The sequence below is a fragment of the Bos javanicus genome, chromosome 9 (assembly GCF_032452875.1).
Source record: "Bos javanicus breed banteng chromosome 9, ARS-OSU_banteng_1.0, whole genome shotgun sequence".
Classification (NCBI taxonomy): Eukaryota; Metazoa; Chordata; class Mammalia; order Artiodactyla; family Bovidae; genus Bos; species Bos javanicus.
Genome location: NC_083876.1, coordinates 22,891,906 through 22,912,292, shown reverse-complemented (window position 1 = coordinate 22,912,292; position 20,387 = coordinate 22,891,906). Strand labels below are relative to the sequence as shown.

General features: G+C 41.5%; 1 protein-coding gene across 6 annotated transcripts in view; it reads left to right on the top strand.

The window, feature by feature from the left end:
* The window catches only part of UBE3D (ubiquitin protein ligase E3D), a 175,852-nt gene that overhangs the window by 88,020 nt on the left and 67,445 nt on the right, over positions 1-20,387 (top strand). For all 6 annotated transcript variants that reach the window (XR_009738402.1, XR_009738401.1, XM_061427301.1 and 3 more), the window contains one exon: positions 6,179-6,317. Coding sequence is in view for 4 of the 6 variants with exons in the window: in XM_061427301.1 (XP_061283285.1) it covers positions 6,179-6,317 (139 nt within the window). In the remaining 2 variants the exon portion in view is untranslated. The remainder of the gene's footprint in view (positions 1-6,178; positions 6,318-20,387) is intronic.

The following is a 20,387-nucleotide window of genomic DNA, read 5'->3' as shown; positions in this document are numbered from 1 at the left end:
TGAGTTTTTCGGCAACTTCTTGTGTATTTGTAAGAGGATCAGCTTCAATGAGAGCTCTCAGTTGGTCATTGTCAACTTCCAATGACCGGCCACTATACTTCTTATCTTCAAGGCTCTCATCTCCTTTGCAAAACTTCTTGAACCACTGCTGCACTGTATTTTTCATTAGCAGTTCATGGGCCAAATGTATTGTTGATGTTGTGAGTTGTCTCTGCTGCTTTATGACCAATTTTGAACTGGGTTAAAAAAAAATCACTTGTGTCTGCTTTTTGTCTAACACCATTTCTATAGTCTAAAATAAATATAAAATTAACAATGGTAAACAATGCCATTAGCAAAAAAACATAAAGCAAGAAATGTTCATTAAAATGATATATAACATAGCCACATGTATTTAAGAATGTATTCCAATATCAAACAGCAAAATTCAACAATACAAAACCACAATGACTTTTTGTTGTTATTCAATCATTCAGTCATGTCCAAGTCTTCACAACACCACAGATTGGAACACGCCAGGCTTCCCTGTCCTTCAGCATCTCCCAGAGCTTACTCAAACTTGTGTCCATTGAGTCAGTGATGCCATCTAACCATCTCATCCTCTGTTGTCCCCTTCTCTTCCTGCCTTCAATCTTTCACAGCATCAGCCTCTTTTTTCTAATGAGTCAGCTCTTCCCATCAGGTGGCCAAAGTATTGGAGCTTCAGGTTCAGCATCAGTCCTTCCTATGAATATTCAGGATTGATTTCCTTTAGACCTGACTGGTTTAATCTCCTTGTAGTCCAAGGGACTCTCAAAAGTCTTCTCCAACACCACAGTTCAAAAGCCTCAGTCCTTTCATGCTCAGCCTTCTTTATGGTCCAACTCTCATATCCATACATCATGGTTGTTGTTTAGTGGCTCAGTCGTGTCCAACTCTTTGCAGCCTCATGGACTGTAGCCTGCCAGGCTCCCCCATCCATGGGACTCTCCAGGTAAGAACACTGGAGTGGGTTACCATTACATCCATACATGACTGCTAGAAAAACCATAGCTTTGACTAGATGGACCTTTGTCAGCAAAGTAATATCTCTGCTTTTTAATATGCTGTCTATGTTTGTCATAGCTTTTCTTCCAAGGAGCAAGCCTCTTTTAATTTCATGGCTGGAGTCACCATCTGCAGTGATTTTGGAGCCCCCAAAATAAAGTCTCTCACTGTTTCCATTGTTTCCCCATCTATTTGCCATAAAGTGATGGGACTGGATGGCATGATCTTCGTTTCTTGAATGTTGAGTTTTAAGCCAGCTTTTTCATGCTCCTCTTTCACTTTCTTCAAGAGACTCTTTAGTTCCTCTTTGCTTTCTGCCATAAGGGTGATGTTTATCTGCATATCTGAGGTTATTGATATTTCTTCTGTCAGTCTTGATTCCAGCTTGTGCTTCATCCAGTCCAGCATTTTGCATGTTGTACTCTGCATATAATTTAAATAAGCAGGGTGACAGTATATAGCCTTGACATTCTCCTTTCCCAATTTGGAACCAGTCCGTTGTTCCATGTCCGGTTCTAACTGTTGCTTCTTGTCCTGCATACAGATTTCTCAAGAAGAAGGTAAGGTAATCTGGTATTCCCATCTCTTGAAGAAGTTTCCACAGTTTGTTATGATCCACACAATCAAAGGCTTTAGCATAGTCAATGAAACAGAAGTAGACGTTTTTCTGGAATTCTTTTGCTTTTTCTGTGTTCCAACAGATGTGGGCAATTTGATCTTTGGTTCTGTGTTTTGCATCAATCTAACAACATGTATAACTTACTGTCTTTTTCCACTATGATTATCATTTGTGAGATTGAATGTGTCCTTTTGTGTAAATTTTGATGACTGGATACATTGGATAGATTATGTGTAAACTCTAAGATCTCATGAGGAAATTTGGCTTGTCCAAGGTGACGTGCTGGTGGGTGACAAGACAGTACTAATGTATTTTATTTTCCATTTGAGTGTCCTCTTTGATGGATCACACCATAGCCATTTATCAGTATGTTGACACCTTAGAACAGCATTAATACATTTCTTTTTCCTGTACCACAGATCACATCAACATCATAATATAACTTGTTTCTGATTATAAAAAATAACACTTGGAAAATAAGAAAGAAGAAAATGTAAAACCCAGGTTATTATATTCCTCTCATGGAAATAACCACTTATATTTATTGTGTTACCTCTTGATTTCTTTTTTCTCACTGTAGAACTCTTTTCACTTACCATGGCATATGGCTGTTTTCCCTATGCCCATCTTACCACTTTTCTTTTCTTTTTTTTTCCTTTTTTTAAAAAATTTAAATGTATTTATTTTAATTGGAGGCTAATTACTTTACAGTATTGTATTGGTTTTGCCATACATCAACATGAATCCACCACGGATGTACACTTTTCTTACATTTTAGAATATATGTATAATAAAGCAGCAGCTTAAGAACGATAAACTAACTTCCTACAGAAATGTGAAGATGCTTTCAACTGTATCTTTTACAACTAAAGAGTTCACATACAAAAAAACAGGCGTTGGTCCTAGTCATGGTTTTCTTAGAGAGGATACAATGCTTATGGTGTCCTCAGTGTGACATCGTGGGGAGACAGCAGGCTCTGAAATCAGGCCTGCATGAGTGAATCCTGGTCCCATCACCCACTAGCTGTGTGATGTTGGACCATCACTTAAACTCTCTGACCTTTGGTTTCCTCAACTTTAATGGGTCTGCCTTTCAGGGCTGCTATAGGTTAGAGACAACAACCAACAGGAGAGTGCCTGGCCCTCTGAATGGGTAGGCACAGGTGAGACGGCACTCAGAAGCAATCTAAGGCTTAAAACCTGTCCAAATTAGGCATAAATATAGAGAGCACTTTCTCACCATAAGCTAACTCTGTTCTAAAACAATTTATTTGTGTGATTCACCATTTCCCTTTACTCCTGCAAATATAATTACTGGCAAAAGAGGAGTGGAAAATGATGAAAAGTGAAAGTGGCATGAAGATGATCTCTGATTGGCAGGAGCCTTAACTCTGAGCTACAGCAGCCCTGGTCCAAGTGGCAGTTTTCCCTTCATCTTGGGACATCCTTACAGGATGAGCCGGGTTAAGTTTTGCAGATTAGTCCCCAAGGGACATTCCTGCTCCAAGGCAGTTACTTGTTGAGGCAAGATCCAATTTAGAGAAAGCAAAGACCCTTTCAAGAAACTTAAAAAAAATTCAGGATAAAAATAGCTTTGCTGCTGCTGCTAAGTCGCTTCAGTCTGTCCAACTCTGTGTGACCCCAGAGATGGCAGCCCACCAGGCTCCCCCGCCCCTAGGATTCTCCAGGCAAGAACACTGGAGTGGGTTGCCATTTCCTTCTCCAATGCATGAAAGTGAAAAGTGAAAGTGAAGTCACTCAGTCGTGTCCAACTCTCAGCGACCTCATGGACTGCAGCCCACCAGGCTTCTCTGTCCATGGGAGTTTCCAGGCAAGAGTACTGGAGTGGGGTGCCATTGCCTTCCCCTGTCTTCTCCTCTAGCCAGGTGCAAAGTGTCACCAGATCCTGCCTGAGGAAAAACTGCTGAATTAAACAGAAATGTCATGGATTTACAAAAAGGAACTGAAATACCCACACTTGGCAAAAACCTGTTTATAGTACAGGAGTAGCTCTTTAATACTATGATTAAACAAGGTAATGGCTATTTTCTCCTATCTCCTGTGCGGATAGCAAGTTTCAAAAAGCTATCACCACAAGAACTGTAGAAAGCTAATCCTGGCTTAGAAACAGAAGTAACACAGCCCTGTGACAACAATGGACTAAGAACAGTCAAAATTTAGAAAATTATAAAAACATTGCTTTCTATAAAAATGATTCCCTTTTAAATATCTGTTTACTGTATATACTTTAAGGTCCCCACTATCACTACCCCTCAAAAAAAAAAAAGGGTCAAAACCGCTAAACACTTTCTACCAAAGGACCCACTGGTTTATTCATTCAACTAACACAGATGGAAGGCTCATAATGTGTGAGGCACTAGGGTCTCAAAGAGCAGACAGATTTTCCCCTGCCCCAAGGACATTTCTGTCTCTCAGAGCGGGAGGCGGGCACATCACCAACCACAACACAACAATGAAAAGCAGGCGCCACTGCTTCCTTTCAACTCAAGAATAAAACGACCTATTGTGGGTGATGGGCCAGGGGGTATAGATTCTAAAAACTTAAGTTGTTTATTGAATATACAATAAAAGTGAAAAATTGCTATTGCTTTTAGCCAGCAAAAAGTCAATACCTAGGTGTGTCTGAGGAAAAACAACACTAATCTTTATTTCCACACTAGCTGCAGAATTAGAGAAATCCATAGGCCGTGGTTTCCATGTCTGATTTAGGATCAATCCAAGATGTAGACACATCCCAGATAAGAATACAAGGAGGGTGGTGGTGAAGTGTTGTAATAGGTACAAGTGTGGAGTGAAGCAAGTAGTTAATTCTCGTAAGGGAAAAGGGAGGATGTCCCCAAGGAAGTGATACCTAAGTGGATCTTGCAGGGTGAACAGAAGTTCACCAGGAAAGATAACAACCTTCCAGGTTCAGAAGACTGTATGAGCAAGACACAGGATGTGTAGTATAAATCAGTTCAGGGAATGAAAAGGAACAGTGTGGTTTATGGAGCCTAAGGAGGGTGGAGGAGAGGTTGAGCTGCAAGCCACTGCATTAGTATGACATTGGGGTTTTACCAGAGACAGCAAGATTTTTATTTCCCGTGAAATATGGGAATGTTATATGATTAGTAAAAGTGGAAAGAATAACACAGCCATTAAACATAAAATCGTAATTTTTAAAACACAGAAAAGGTACTCAGCTTGCTGAAACAGCCATTTTTAGGAAAGTGGACAGTGTTGTATTCCAGTCCTGCTAGTAGACAGATGCTTCAGAGAAGAGTTAACTCCCCACCACACATCAAGAATACATCAGCCTAATAACCTGTGGACCATATAGCTAAACCATCTGCTGTGACTTGTCACATAAAGCGTTAACCCTGTATGCCCTCAACCACGGATGCTCTTTCAACTTCCAGAATTCACCATTGATTTCGTTAAAGGTGCCTTTACAGAGAGAGGTTTAGAGAAAGGCAAATACATATATATATATATATATATATATATATGTATGTGATGTATGTGTGTGTGTATATAAAGAGAAATATATTTATTTAATATACACATACGTTTCTCTTTAAAAATTAAGACAGTGATAAGAGACACTTTGGTTAGGGGCTCAGGCAGGAAATACTTGAGTAAATAGAAGAGTTGATAAGAGTAAGACTCGCACTCTTGTTACTGTGTTGTTTTCTCCTAATGCTTTCCTGATTTTCCCTTTGCTTAAGCACTAGATGGGGGTCCCGGATTCAAGGACTATAGAGAACACCTTCTGATTCTGAAGTTAGGAAACCAGGATCCAGAGCCAGCCATAGTATTTTCTAAACATCTGCCTCATTTCAGACAAGTCTCTTTGCTTTTCTAGCCCTCAGCTCCCTCATGTTGCTGTGAGAGGAATTTCGAGTAGGTTCCACAGGGAGTAGCAAAGCTGCCCCGTGGGCCTCTGTGGCAGATGAAGTGAGGCCTCCTGCCGACCTTTCCCCTTCCAACAGAGCAGCTTTGCTCTTGTTTGCATTACGAACAGGGCTTTTACAAGCTTTTTTAATAAAAGGATTCTGTCACGTTTTAAGTATTTGAAAAAAGCAGAACTAGATATTTCATAAGGCATATCCAGGTCAGAAACAATTTCTACATCTGGAGGATGGGATAACAATTGTTCCACGTCATAGCATCTGGGGGTTGAACAAGATACTGCATGTGAGACAGCACATAGAACAAAGGAAGCATTCAGTGTGTTATATTAGCACCCCCTGCATAGATCCCTCACAAATAAGACTGCATTTCATATGACTCTTCACCTTTGAGTATGAGATGTTGACCTGAAAAAAATTGCCTTATTCATTTGTTTTATATCAGAAGCACTAGAAGAATGCCTTGTTGATGTTCTCTGAATTTTTAGTATAACCGTTTTATTTCTGTTTCTTGTACATTGCTCTTTCTCTCCCACAGCAGAAAGTTTTCTCCTTATATCAGATGTTTGAAATACTTCTGGCTGAATGGAATGACGAAGTTGCACAAATCTGTGTGTTTCAGGCTCTCCAGCTTGTGGGAAAATGACCTCAGCGTACACTCCCTCACCCTGCCCTCTACAACCTGCCTGGAGCTGCTGTTGATACTGTCGAAGAGTAATGCCACACTGCCTCCATCCCTCCGCTGTATGAATTCTTTCCAGGTAAGGACTGGTTCCTTGAGGGTGTCATTTCTCAGTTTGACTTGTCATTGTGTTTTAAGGATCCTGACTTTCATAAGAACAGCCCATGGAAAGGTACATTTTCACATAATCATAAACATAATGCAAGTATTGCCTTCTCTGACTCATTCTAAGTAAATGGACAAATGGAACCTCAAAACTGATAAGGTAATTGTCAAGTAGTGGCCAAACCCATATCTCCCTAACCCCAGGATTGGTTCTCTTTATCTCCGTCTTTCCTGCCTCCAAGAGAAAAGGCAAGAACATTCAGCAAAGACACTTGTGAATGCTACTTCCCTTTTCCCAGCTTTGCCCTAGAACAAGGATTTTCAGCCATCATTAGTGTCATCTGCTTTTAGCTTGCAGTCACATTGCTGAATGGAGGATTAACAGTGATCATGTTCTACCCACTCTCTTTTCCTCTGTCCCAGTCCTTCCCTCCTCTGAGATTTATCTGTGCTCCTGGTATTGGATGTGGTCAAACAACATCACATGTAGACTGACCACTAGGAAGACCCCCTCCCTGGTAGTCAGCTAGTTGTCACCAAGGTGGCATATGAGAATTCAGATGTTGACTAGTCACTTCAGGTGTGACCCTGTAGCTACCAAATGTTATTGAGCTTATGTCTAACTCTCAGCAATGGAAAAATATTCCCAAGCCCTCTACTGCTGGTGAGCAGGCCACATGCATTGCTGAGAAATGAGTGAATCTGAGTTGTTGTTTCTACTTGTGAAGAGTTGCTGATGGCCTAAGATAACTTCCGAATCAGAGGATATTGTTTGGTGCATCTCTGTGTTAAAACATGATGTGGGTTTTCCTGTGAATTACAGCTCAGGAATTTAGTTAAAAATAGTAATAACTGTTCCATAATAATTTGCAACTGTATTCTCCTGGAATTCTGTTACATTGATTGTCTTTGTGATTGTCTTCCTGATAACACATTCCAGACTTTGGCTGTGGCATACCTGTTTGTATTTATCATTACTCAACTGTTACTTCCAAGTTCTTGGATTCAAGGACTATAGAGAACAGATTCTGATTTTGTAGGAGAGGAAACTGAGATACAGAGAGATGGAGTCAGTTGGCCAGAGAACAGCCAGCATGTTAGAGACAGAGCTGGACTTGCCAGGCTTGTGCTGTGATAACCGAGTGGTCTCATCTACCTTGGAATGTCCACTATACCCCTTGAAGTGTTAGTCACTTGGTCGTGTTTGACTCTTTGTGACCCCATGGACTGTAGCCTGCCAGGTTCCTCTGTCCATGGGAATCTCTAGGCAAGAATACTGGAGTGGGTTGCCGTTCCCTTCTCCAGGGGATCTTCCTGACCCAGGGATCAAACTGGGGTTTCCTGCATTGCATGCAGATTCTTTACCGACTGAGCCACCAGGGAAGACCTAATTATGTACTAATTTATGTATAATTTATGTACACCCCTTTTATGTACTGATGTACTAATTTATAATTAATTAGTACTAATTTATAATTATTTATTTGTCTACTTCCCTGTGGGGTTTCCCAGGTGGTGCTAGTGGTAAAGAATCCGCCTGCCAATGCAGGAGACTTAAGAGATGTGGGTCCAATCCCTGGGTTGGGAAGATCCCCTGGAGAAGAAAATGGCAACCCACACCAATATTCTTGCATAGAGAATCCCATGGACAGAGGAGCCTGGTGGGCTACAGTCCATGGGGTCACAGAGTCAGACAAGACTGAAGCAACTTAGCACACGTGCACACATACTGCCCTGAACTGGAACTGATTTGAAATTCTATGTATCAATCCATATTTCTTCTAAGTTTTGCTCCTTGGATTGAACACTGAATAACATAGAAGTTTGCCCGCAAACTTTTATGGGAGATGCAAGGAACTTAATAGTGGTTATCTTTGGGGAGCGAGGCGGAAGACAATTATGTTTTATTTCACTCCCTCCTACACTGTTGGTTGTTTTTATATGACAGGTGAGTGGGGAGCAAAAGAGATGACTCGGACTTGAAGGATTTTATAGCCTATTGGGGAGATAGAACAGTCATCCATGGGTGATATAAATTGAGAGTCGTTTTATTACAAAGTATCCTCCACACAAGTCTTAAAGAGATTAAAGGTAAAAGAGTAATCTAAGCCAGGCATGGGGGATTTGAGAGGAGGCCCAACTGTATATCTTCTACAGGAGATGGAGGAAACCCAGCTCCCTTCGAGGATCTCACCTTGAGCACACATACACACACAGGCACAAAAGCCTGGCCCACCCTAGGTACCATCAGCATTTGCTCCTGGCACCTCTCATCACAGGAGCTCTCGCCGTCAGGATGTTAATTGCTGACTGCCCCCTTGTTAGTGACTGATTTCAGTCCATTTGCCAAATATAATTGTCAGGAGCACACATGCTTTCCCAGTTTCAGTGGTATAGATAAGCTAGGCACAGGTTCGTGAACAGTGTCTGCTAAAGAGATGTTGTCCCTGCTGCTACCCCTGGAAAGACTCACCAGGAACACTGCAGGAATCAACTTCCCTATGCAGGTCTTCACTCCAAGATACAGGATCAGTGAAGAGGGTAGGATGTCTGTCAAGATTAGAAAGGGATGCTCTGCTTTTTCATCTTTGAAACACCTACCTCATCATTTATTACAATGGCAAGGAATGGGGCTGTTAATGTTGCCTGCATTGATCTTTTCAATTGGAAACTCACTTTAGTATACTTTTTTTTTTTAAAGGCCTGTATTGGCAAGAGCTATAAAGTAGTAGGATGACACTTGTTAAAGATACCATCGTTACATTTTCAGTTCTCTAACTTTCCAGGCCGAGTAAGTTACTGTGAGCAATCCTGCTTTTTCTGTAAAAATGTTATTCATTCAGACTGCACTGCTGCCTGAGCTCTTATCACTAGCAAATCCCAGAAGGACTGACTTATTAGTTAGAGCTAATAATGTATCTGAAATTCTAACTTCTTAAGTTCTTAAATTGCAGTGTAATTCCCAGCCTAACAGGGATATCATTGGGTAGTTTTGTTATAATTTTCACTTCAGCCCTGGTCCAGTATCTTAATATCCCTGGTATGATGATGAGCAAACAGAATGTAGAATTTGGTTGAGAATCACTGATGTATTGCTAAGCACATACTATAGTTGTATTGTTTGGGAACACATGCCCCAAGAAGAAGGATGGATTTACCATGTCACTCCCTGCTTACAGTTGATTTCTATCACAATGAGAACAAAATTCAGGCTCCTTAATCTAGACCTCCATGGGCCGGCAACATCTGTCCCCTGTCTCATCTACTCACTCCCTCTCGCTCTGTTCCAGCTGCACTGCCCTGTGCTTGCAGGAGAACACTCTGGACAAGACCTTTGCAAGGCTGGGTCCTCTTGTTTTTCAGATCTCACTTCATCTGTCAGTCTCTCCCATCAGGAAGCTTCCATAAGCCTCTTTTCGTTCTCTGTCAGAGGGCAGACAGAATGAAAACCACAATCACAGAAAACTATCCAAGGACCGCAGCCTTGTCTAACTCAGTAAAACTATAAGCCATGCTGTGTAGGGCCAACCAAGATGGACGGTTCATGATGGAAAGTTCTCACAAAACGTGGTCCATTGGAGAAGGGAATGGCAAACCACTTCGGTATTCTTGCCTTGAGAACCCCATGAACAGTAAGAAAAGGCAAAAAGATAAAATACTGAAAGATGACCTCCCCAGGTCAGTAGGTACCCAATATGCTACTAGAATTCAGTGGAGAAATAACTCCAGACAGAATGAAGAGACAGAGCCAAAGCAGAAACAGCAACCAGTTGTGGATGTGACTGGTGATGGAAGTAAAGTCCGATGCTGTAAAGAGCAATATGGCTTAGGAACCTGGAATATTAGATCCATGAATCAAGGTACATTGGAAGTGGTCAAACAGGAGATGGCAAGAGTGAACATAGACATTTTAGGAATCAGTGAACTAAAATGGATTGGAATGGGTGAATTTAACTCAGATGACCATTATGTCTACTACTGTGGGCAAGAACCCCTTAGAAGAAATGGAGTAGCCATCATGGTCAATGAAAGAGTCCAAAATGCAGTCGTTGAGTGCAGTCTCAAGCATGACAGAATGATCTCTGTTCGTTTCCAAGGCAAACCATTCAATATCACAATAATCCAAGTCTATGCCCCGACCAGTAATATTGAAGAAGCTGAAGTTGAACAGTTCTATGAAGACCTATAAGACCTTCTAGAACTAACACCCAAAAAAGATGTCCTTTTCATTATAGGGGACTGGAATGCAAAAGTGGGAAGTCAAGAGCTACTTGGAGTAACAGGCAACTTTGGCCTTGGAGTACAAAACAAAGCAGGACAAGGTTAACAGAGTTTTGCCAAGAGAATGCACTGGTCATAGCAAACACCCTCTTCCAATAACACAAGAGAAGACTCTACACATGGACATCACCAGATGGTCAACACCGAAATCAGATTGATTACATTCTTTGCAGCCAGAGATGGAGAAACTCTATATAGTCAGCAAAAACAAGACCAGGAGCGGACTCAGATCATGTGTGGTTCAGATCATGAACTCTTTGTTGCCAAATATTGGCAACAAGTCAGTTTAAGTCAAATATTGACTTAAATTGAAGAAAGTCAATTTAAATTGAAAGAAGAAGTCAATTTAAGTCAAATATTGACTTAAATTGAAGAAAGTAAGGAAAACCACCGGATCATTCAGGTATGACCTAAATCAAATCCCTTATGATTATACAATAGAAATGACAAATAGATTCAAGAGATTAGATCTGATAGAGTGCTTGAAGAACTGTGGACAGAGGTTCATGGCATTGTACAGGAAGCAGTGATCAAGACCATCCCCAAGAAAAAGAAATGCAAAAAGGCAAAATGGTTGTCTGACTGACGAGGCCTTACAAATAGCTGAGAAAAGAAGAGAAGCTAAATGCAAAGGAGAAAAGGAAAGATATACCCATTTGAATGCAGAGTTCCAAAAGATAGCAAGGAGAGATAAGAAAGCCTTCCTCAGAGATCAATGCAAAGAAACAGAAGAAAACAATAGAATGGGAAAGACTAGAGCTCTCGCCAAGAAAATTAGAGATACCAAGGGAACATTTCATGCAAAGATGGGCACAATAAAGGATAGAAATGGTATGGACCTAACAGAAGCAGAAGATATTAAGAAAACATGGCAAGAATACACAGAAGAACTATACAAAATAGATCTTCATGACCCATATAACCACAATGGTGTGATCACTCACCTAGAGCCACACATTCTGGAATGCGAAGTCCAGTGAGTCTTAGGAAGCATCACTACGTACAAAGCTGGTGGAGGTGATGGAATTCCAGTTGAGCTATTTCAAATCCTAAAAGATGATGCTGTGAAAGTGCTGCACTCAATATGCCAGCAAATTTGGAAAACTCAGCAGTGGCCACAGGACTGGAAAAGGTCAGTTTTCATTTCAATCCCAAAAAAAGGCAATGCCGAAGAATGCTCAAACTACCATACAGTTGCACTCATCTCACATGCTAGCAAAGCAATGCTCAGAGTTCTCCAAGCAAGGCTTCAACAGTACGTGAACCGTGAACTTCCAGAAGTTCAAACTGGATTTAGAAAAGGCAGAGGAACCAGAGATCAAATTGCCAACATCCAATGGATCATTGAAAAAGCAAGAGAGTTCCAGAAAGACATCTACTTCTGCTTTATTGACTATGCTAAAGCCTTTGACTGTGTGGATCACAAGACACTGTGGAAAATTTTTCAAGAGATGGGAATATCAGACCACCTGACCTGCCTCCTGAGAAATCTATATGCAGGTGAACTGCATATGCAAGTAGAACTGTATATGCAAGTAGAACTGGACATGGAACAAACAACAGACTGGTTTAAAATCGGGAAAGGAATAAGTCAAGACTGCATTTTGTCACCCTACTTATTTAACTTATATGCAGTGTACATCATGCAAAATGCCGGGCTGGATGAAGCACAAGCTGGAATTGAGATTGCTGGGAGAAATATCAATAACCTCAGATTTGCAGGTGACACCACTCTTATGGCAGAAAGTGAAAAAGAACTAAAGAGCCTCTTGATGAAAGTGAAAGAGGAGAGTGGAAAAAGTTGGCTTAAAATTCAACATTCAGAAAACAAAGAACGTGACATCTGGTCCCACCACTTCAGATAGATGAGTCAAATAGATGTGGAAACAGTGGCTGACTTTATTTCTGGGGGCTCCAAAATCACTGCAGATGGTGACTGCAGCCATGAAATCAAAAAATGTTAGCTCCTTGGAAGAAAAGCTATGATCCACCTAGACAGCTTATTAAAAAGCAGAGACATTACTTTGTTGACAAAGGTCCATCTAGTCAATGCTATGCTTTTCCAGTAGTCATGTATGGATGTGAGAGTTTGACCATAAGGAAAGCTGAGCACAGAAGAATTGATGCTTTTGAACTGTGGTGTTGGAGAAGACTCTTGAGAGTCCCTTGGACTGCAAGGAAATCCAACCAGTCAACCCTAAAGAAAATCATTGGATATTCATTGGAAGGACTGATGGTGAAGCCTAAACTCCAATCCTTTGGCCAGCTGATGTGAAGAACTGACTCACTGGAAAAGACCCTGATGCTGGGAAAGATTGAAGGTGGGAGGAGAATGAGATGACGGAGAGTAAGATGGATGGCATCACTGCCTCAATAGACATGAGTTTGAGTGTTTTCCTCTACTAAAATATGTGTCGATGGGAACAGGGAGAATGTTTCGGCTCATCATTGCATCAACAGAACTTAGAAGTTTGCTTGCATGTAGGAATCATTCAATAAATATTGGTTGGTTGCCAGGGATGGATAGATGGATTCACAAGTAAAATTCAAAGTGGTGTAGCCATCTGACATTCTAGAAAATTCCAAAAGACTAAACTAGGAGAAAGCAGAGGTGTGGACAGGACACCCTTGGGGCAGAAGCAGCAGCTTTCCCCTGCTGGGACAGGGTGGACTCCAAAGATAAGGTCCAAATTTGAGATAGGTCAACAAGATTGAGCACAGATGAGTATCTGAAATTACAGCCTGGAGCTCTGTACAAATGAGGAAGATGCGAAGAAGAGTTCGGCCCTTGGGAGGAGCATGCAGTATCTGAGATAAGCAGAGTAGGTGACCAGTGGACAGGTTCAGGCACCTTCTGGGCCCTGGAGACCACAAGAGGGGAAAAATTGGAGTGATACTTTGGTGCAGAAACTGAGGCTGAGGGGGCTGAAGCGACTGTGGAGCAGGTAGGTGGCAGCTGCTGCCACTGTAACTGCTGTCAGTTTGATTCCCTGCTGAGCGTTTCGGAGCTCTGCAGGGAGGTGACAGAATGCAGTTTCCACATTCATCTTGCAGAGCTGCAACTGGTTCCTTAACCTGAAGTCTTGCCATGGCAACTTAAAATTTGAATGAGGTCTCTGGAAGGTACCCAGGTTGGATCCAGGACTGAGAAGGGGACGTTGGGTTTAATGGTTCTGTGCCTCTTTTTTAGAATCTTGGGCTATTGTAGCTGGAAGGATCAACTAGTCCAAAGACCTTATTTTTATAAATAAAAAACAGGAAGGGGAAGTTGACATTGGAGACTGAAACTCTGATTCCTCTGCTAGACTTTTTGTGCTACAAGTGATTTTACCTATTCTGTTTCCCTATCCCATGGGACACAAGTTGCTTAGAATATAAGTAAGTGTCTTAGAAAACAGTTAATCATCAGATAGCTAATATTTATTCAGTGCTTTCTGTATTCTAGACCCTGTTCTCAGCGATCTGTATTTTTTAGCTCATTTCATTTTCATGAAAAACACCATGAGGAAGATGTATTATTATTCCCATTTCACAGGCACGAAAACTGAGCCAGAGAGATTAACTTTCCCACGCTTATACAGCTGGTGAGTGGAAGAACATATGGTTCAAAGCCTGGCTGTAGACACCCATACCTCCCATTCTTAACTGCCAGATAATGTTGCCTGTTAAAAGAAGTTTGGTTAAATAAAATTAGATTTTGTTTTTCTTAACTTCAAGGTTTTTCAGGGCCTTTTCATGTGTATAAGGGGCAATATGACCCTTCTAGCTGAAGAATGTAGAAAATATTTTTGAAATGTGATACCAGGAAGACTGTCCAGAGCATTTCATAGGATTAATGCTCTCAAAACACAAATGAGGAAACAGTGTCCTGCCCAATCTTGAAAGATTTGGATGACCATGACGCACACAGCACTCACATGTGCTTCAGAGACTTGTTTATCTCTGAAAGAAGTAGTGCTACAGATTTAGCAATGGATTGTAATAAGGTGAATGTCTCTCCCTTTAGTTGACTAGGTGGCTCTTCTCCTGGTCAGGGCCACCTTGCTCAGAAAGACAGAAATAAGATGTTCCTTCAGCACCTGACAGGGCACACAGGACCAGTTCAGACCCCCTGCAGGCCCCTGGCTGAGCATTGCTTTGTGGGTCTGCAACCTGCTGCCCACTCTATTCAGCATTGCTGGGTATTGACAGTAATGTGGCAAAGACTTCCCGTAATAGAGGGAGCCATCTAGCTGAAGCTTCCCAAGTAATTCAGTGGTAAAAGAACCTGCCTGCCAATGCAGGAGATATGGGTTCAGTCCTTGGGTTGGGAAGATCCCTTGGAAGAGGAAATGGCAACCCACTCCAGTATTCTTGCCTGAAAAGTCCCATGGAGGGAGGAGCCTGGCAGGCTACAGTCCATGGGGTCACAAAGAGTCAGACATGACTGAGAGACTGAGTGCACACATCTGGCTAAACTGTCTCTCTCCTAACTGATGGGTTGATTCACACTGAGAATTCCCAAGGGGAGTCTATTGAAAGCTTATACCCAACTGAGATGGCAGGACTGTTCCATGGCCTTGAGTGCCAAGTTGGAGAAACCCCTTCTCTTCACTCTAGCACCTGACCTCTAAGTCCAGCTCTACCCACTGCTCCAGACCATCTAATCTGTGTGAATGAGCTTTTAAAGGGTTTAGCTCTCCAGAATTGAGGCTTCTTTTTCTTCCTCAGATAAATTGCTGTATTCTACAATAATTTCAAGTATTTTCACAAACATTATCCTTTTTAAAATCCTCAAAACAACTCCGATATCAAGGAGGCAGAAGGTAAGCAGGATAGGCAAGATCATGACAGCATGTAAATGCAGGGCTGTGTTTCACACCTAGGTCTTCTGGTTCTGAAGCTATTATGTATTCCATCCCATGGCAGTTACATCAGAGAAAGTAGCAAATGGTCCCCTTTAATGGTCTGGGGTCTTCTACATCTTATTTTTACCATATGGCAGCAACAGTATCTTTTATTAATATCATCCTTTAGAGAACCACAGCCTTCAGCTATGGGAGTATTCTGAGCTGTATGGATCCTGGCAAATACGTTGAACTTCATGAAACTATAGTTTTATGTATATACTATGTGGTTGCATAAGACAATGAAATTATGTAGAAGAGAAGAAACAAAATAGCTTTTAATAGAGTGTGTCTGTTACCACTTGATAGGCTTGGTCAAGGGTGTTTCCTCAGCTCTTGATGGGTTTGAAATCATACACTCTCAACTGGGGAAAGGTGAAGCTAATGAAGCACCTTAACCAAGGGTCTCATAAACTATTCCAGAGCAGGAAATTCTCAGTTCATTATATTACTTGTATGTAGTTTGGTTTTAACTTTAAGAAACCCAATGATACTTAAATGTCACCCTTTCCATAATATAAAAACCATATACAGTTGACCCTTGAAAAATGTGGGATTGATCCACACAATTTCTCTTATACATAGTATATTTCAGTGGTAAATACCACAGCACTATGCAATCTGAGGTTGGTCAAATGCACTGATGGGAAGAGGAACTGTGGATACAGAGGGCCAGCTGTAAGTTATACACAAATTAACCCCCATATTCTTCAAGGGTTGACTTTATTCAACTTCTCAACTGTTCAGAAATTAATAATTTTACATTACCATCTGGCTACTTTTTCAGTACCTGTTTTAATATCTATATCAGAACAGAGGAGGAAAACAAAATAACACATAAAAATTTGGTTTAGTATGGAAGTTTGAAGTTGTGATTTAAACTTAGGAACTTTTTTTAGATATATGCAGTCTCCAAGGACTCCAACAAATGGGTAGGCAGAGGCCCGAGAACTTTACAGATGAGTTGCAACAAAGGGGCTACCAAGAAGAGAAAGAGAAGTTTCTGACTCTATACTGCTTTCTTCTTGTCTGCTTTAGACACTGCACGACATAAATGGCCTTGTCTGTCATATGCCATGTTCACATCTAGGTAAATTATAGCTATTAATATCCTTTAAGGTAATGTTTTATTAAATGATTATAAAAAAGATAATCACCTTGATGATTAAAAAAGAAATTGGAAAATGCCAAAAAATGTAAATGGAATTAAAATCACCGGGCATCAGCAGTACTGACAAGGTAATTCTTGTTAATGTCTCTCTATATATATATATATCTTTATATACACAGAGAAAATATATTTTAGCATAAAGTTGGCCTCACTGGAGATGCTGGGACTCTGTTACTGGCAGTATTCTGCTTTTTCCTCTGTCATCACTGGCATGAAGACAGCCTTCCTGGTGACTGTCAAGGACTTTCGGGGGCTTTATAAACAACGGTCCTGTCATTAGGTAGGAATGGAGGGGAGGGAGGCTGGAAGCCACTCCAGATATCCAGAGGTTGCTGCAGATGGAGTCAGGAGGCAGGCAGACCCTCATCAAGACGGCAGCCACTTGCTGGATGAAAGTTCCTCTGGGGATCCTCGTGCACGTCCCAGAGATTCGAGAGGGTTCAGCTTGGCACCCTCAGGTCCCGAGGTGTGACCATCTTTCTTTCCTGCTGACATTTTTCTCCTCAGTGGGCAGAGATAATCCCGAGTTGAGTGTCACTTGTTATATTTAAAGAATCCAGGCTCAAAGGTAGTGATTACTGCTCTGGCTATTTTCAATCTGTCTCCTTAAAACGGTCTTCTGAGAAGTGCCTCAGCAATTTGGATGCAGAAAGGATGTTGCCTTATCCTTCCTTTCTGCCCCTCAGGGCATGCTGTGGTTTGGGGAAATAAGCAGGAATCCTTAGATTGATACAGTTCTTTAATTTGAATGCTGCTTCCTCCATCTCCTCTCATACTGGCTGTTTGGCCACATTCTAGAGAAAACATGGAGGGGCCCAGCAGGAGCCTGGAGGCTTCCCTTGGGGTCAGCCAGCCCACGGGTCTTCCAGCTGCTATGATGAGTCTTTCAGGCAGCTGCTGCCTGCACCGGTATCTCCTGCCACACACCCTGCTCCTCAGAAATTTCTGTCCCTTCGAAAGAGTTGGATTTGTAGGCAAAGTGGGATAGTGTCTGGGCCTCCCATAGTCTAACCTCGTGACCTGTACTCCAAGAAGCTGCCACTTGGTAGGGGAGCCTGGTGGGGCCGGGTACCCTGACTTGGGCATTATTGACAGAAGTGTAACCCAGAAAGTCAGTCACTCTGTCTCTTGTTTGCAGTAACTACCCACCTCCCCTGTGACTTTGAAGGGAAAAATACATCCTGATGATAGAAAAATTTGATATGTTTTTCATTAGCAGAGCAATACTTGTTTGCAGTTTTAGCATAAAAATATAGAAATCTTCAAATTAAACCAGTTCAGTCCTTCAGGGCCTGGCTGGGGGATAAGACCTGGCAGGGCTTGGGAGCCTCTGATTGGAGGGCACTCACTGTCTTGGGCTGAGTCTCTCTGAAGTGGGCGTGGGGAGGCCTGGAGGGCAGATGGAGTTCAACTAATTCTCCGATGAAGGGATTATGAATGGTTTTGGTTCTAAAGAAGCTGCTTCCAGCTGAAGAAGCTGAAGTCGAATGCCTCTATGAAGACTTACATGACCTTCTAGAACTAACACCCCAAAAAGATGTCCTTTTCATTACAGGGGACTGGAATGTAAAAGTAGGAAGTCAAGAAATACCTGGAGTAACAGGCAAATTTGGCCTTGGAGTACAGAATGAAGCAGGGCAAAGGCTAACAGAGTTTTGCCAAGGGAACACACTGGTCATAGCAAACACCCTTTTCCAACAAGATAAGACTCTACACATGAACATCACCAGATGGTCAATACCAAAATCAGAATGATTATATTCTTTGCAGCTAAAGATGGGGAAGCTCTATACAGTCAGCAAAAACAAGACTGGGAACTGATTGTGGCTCAGATCATGAACTCCTTATTGCCAAATTCAGACTTAAATTGAAAAAAGTAGGGAAAACCACCAGACCATTCAGGGATGACCTAAATCAAATCCCTTACGATTATACAGTGGAAGTGAGAAATAGATTTAAGAGACTACATCTGATAGAGTGCCTGAAGAACTATGAATGGAGGTTCATGACATTGTACAGGAGGTGGTGATCAAGACCATCCCCAAGAAAAAGAAATGCAAAAAGGCAAAATGGTTGTCTGAGGAGGCCTTACAAATAGCTGAGAAAAGAAGAGAAGCTAAATGCAAAGGAGAAAAGGAAAGATATACCCATTTGAATGCATAGTTCCAAAAAATAGCAAGGAGAGATAAGAAAGCCTAAGAGATCAATGCAAAGAAATAGAGGAAAACAATAGAATGGGAAAGACTAGAGATCTCTTCAAGAAAATTAGAGATACCAAGGGAACATTTCATGCAAAGATGGGCTCAATAAAGGACAGAAATGGTATGGACCTAATAGAAGCAGAAGATATTAAGAATAGGTGGCAAGAATACACAGAAGAACTATAAACAGAAAAAATCTTCACGATGGTGTGATCACTCACCTAGAGTCAGACATTCTGGAATGTGAAGTCAAGTGAGCCTTAGGAAGCATCACTATGAACAAAGCTAGTGGAGGTGATGGAACTCCAGTTGAGCAATTTCAAATCCTAAAAGGTGATGCTGTGAAAGTGCTGCACTCAATATGCCAGCAAATTTGGAAAACTCAGCAGTGGCCACAGGACTGGAAAAGGTCAGTTTTCATTCCAATCCCAAAGAAAGGCAATGCCAAAGAATGCTCAGACTACCACACAATTGCACTCATTTCAAATGCTAGCAAAGTAATGCTCAAAATTCTCCAAGCCAGGCTTCAACAATATGTGAACTGTGAACTTCCAGATGTTCAAGCTGGATTTAGAAAAGGTAAAGGAACCAGAGATCAAATTGCCAACATCCATTGGATCATTGAAAAAGCAAGAGAGTTCCAGAGAAACATCTACTTCTGCTTTATTGACTACATCAAAGCCTTTGACTCTGTGGATCATAACAAACTGGAAAATTCTGAAAGAGATGGGAATACCAGACCACCTGACCTGCCTCCTGAGAAATCTGTATGCAGGTCAAGAAGGAACAGTTAGAACTGGACATGGAAAAACAGACTGGTTCCAAATCGGGAAAGGGGTACTTCAAGGCTGCATATTGTCACCCTGTTTATTTAACTTATATGCAGAGTACATCATGAGAAATGCTGTACTGGATGAAGCACATGCTAGAATCAAGATTGCCAGGAGAAATATCAATAACCTCAGATATGCAGATGACACCACCCTTATGGCAGAAAGCAAAGAAGTAGTAAAGAGCCTCTTGATGAAAGTGAAAGAGGAGAGTGAAAAACCTGGCTTAAAACTCAACATTCAGAAAACTAACATCGGGCATCTGGTCCCATCACTTCATGGCAAATACATGGGGAAACAATGGAAACAGTGACAGACTATTTTTTGGGGCTCCAAAATCACTGGATGGTGACTGCAGCCATTAAATTAAAGGATGCTAGCTCCTTGGAAGAAAAGCTATTATCAACCTAGACAGCATATTAAAAAGCAGAGACATTACTTTGCCAACAAAGGTCCATCTAGTCAAAGCCATGGTTTTTCCAATAGTCACGTATGGATGTGAGAGTTTGACTATAAAGAAAGCTGAGTGCCAAAGAACTGATGCTTTTGACCTGTGGTCTTGGAGAAGACTCTTGAGAGTCCCTTGGACATCAAGGAGATCCAACCAGTCCATACTAAAGGAAATCAACCCTGAATATTCATTAGAAGGACTGATGCTAAATCTCCAATACTTTG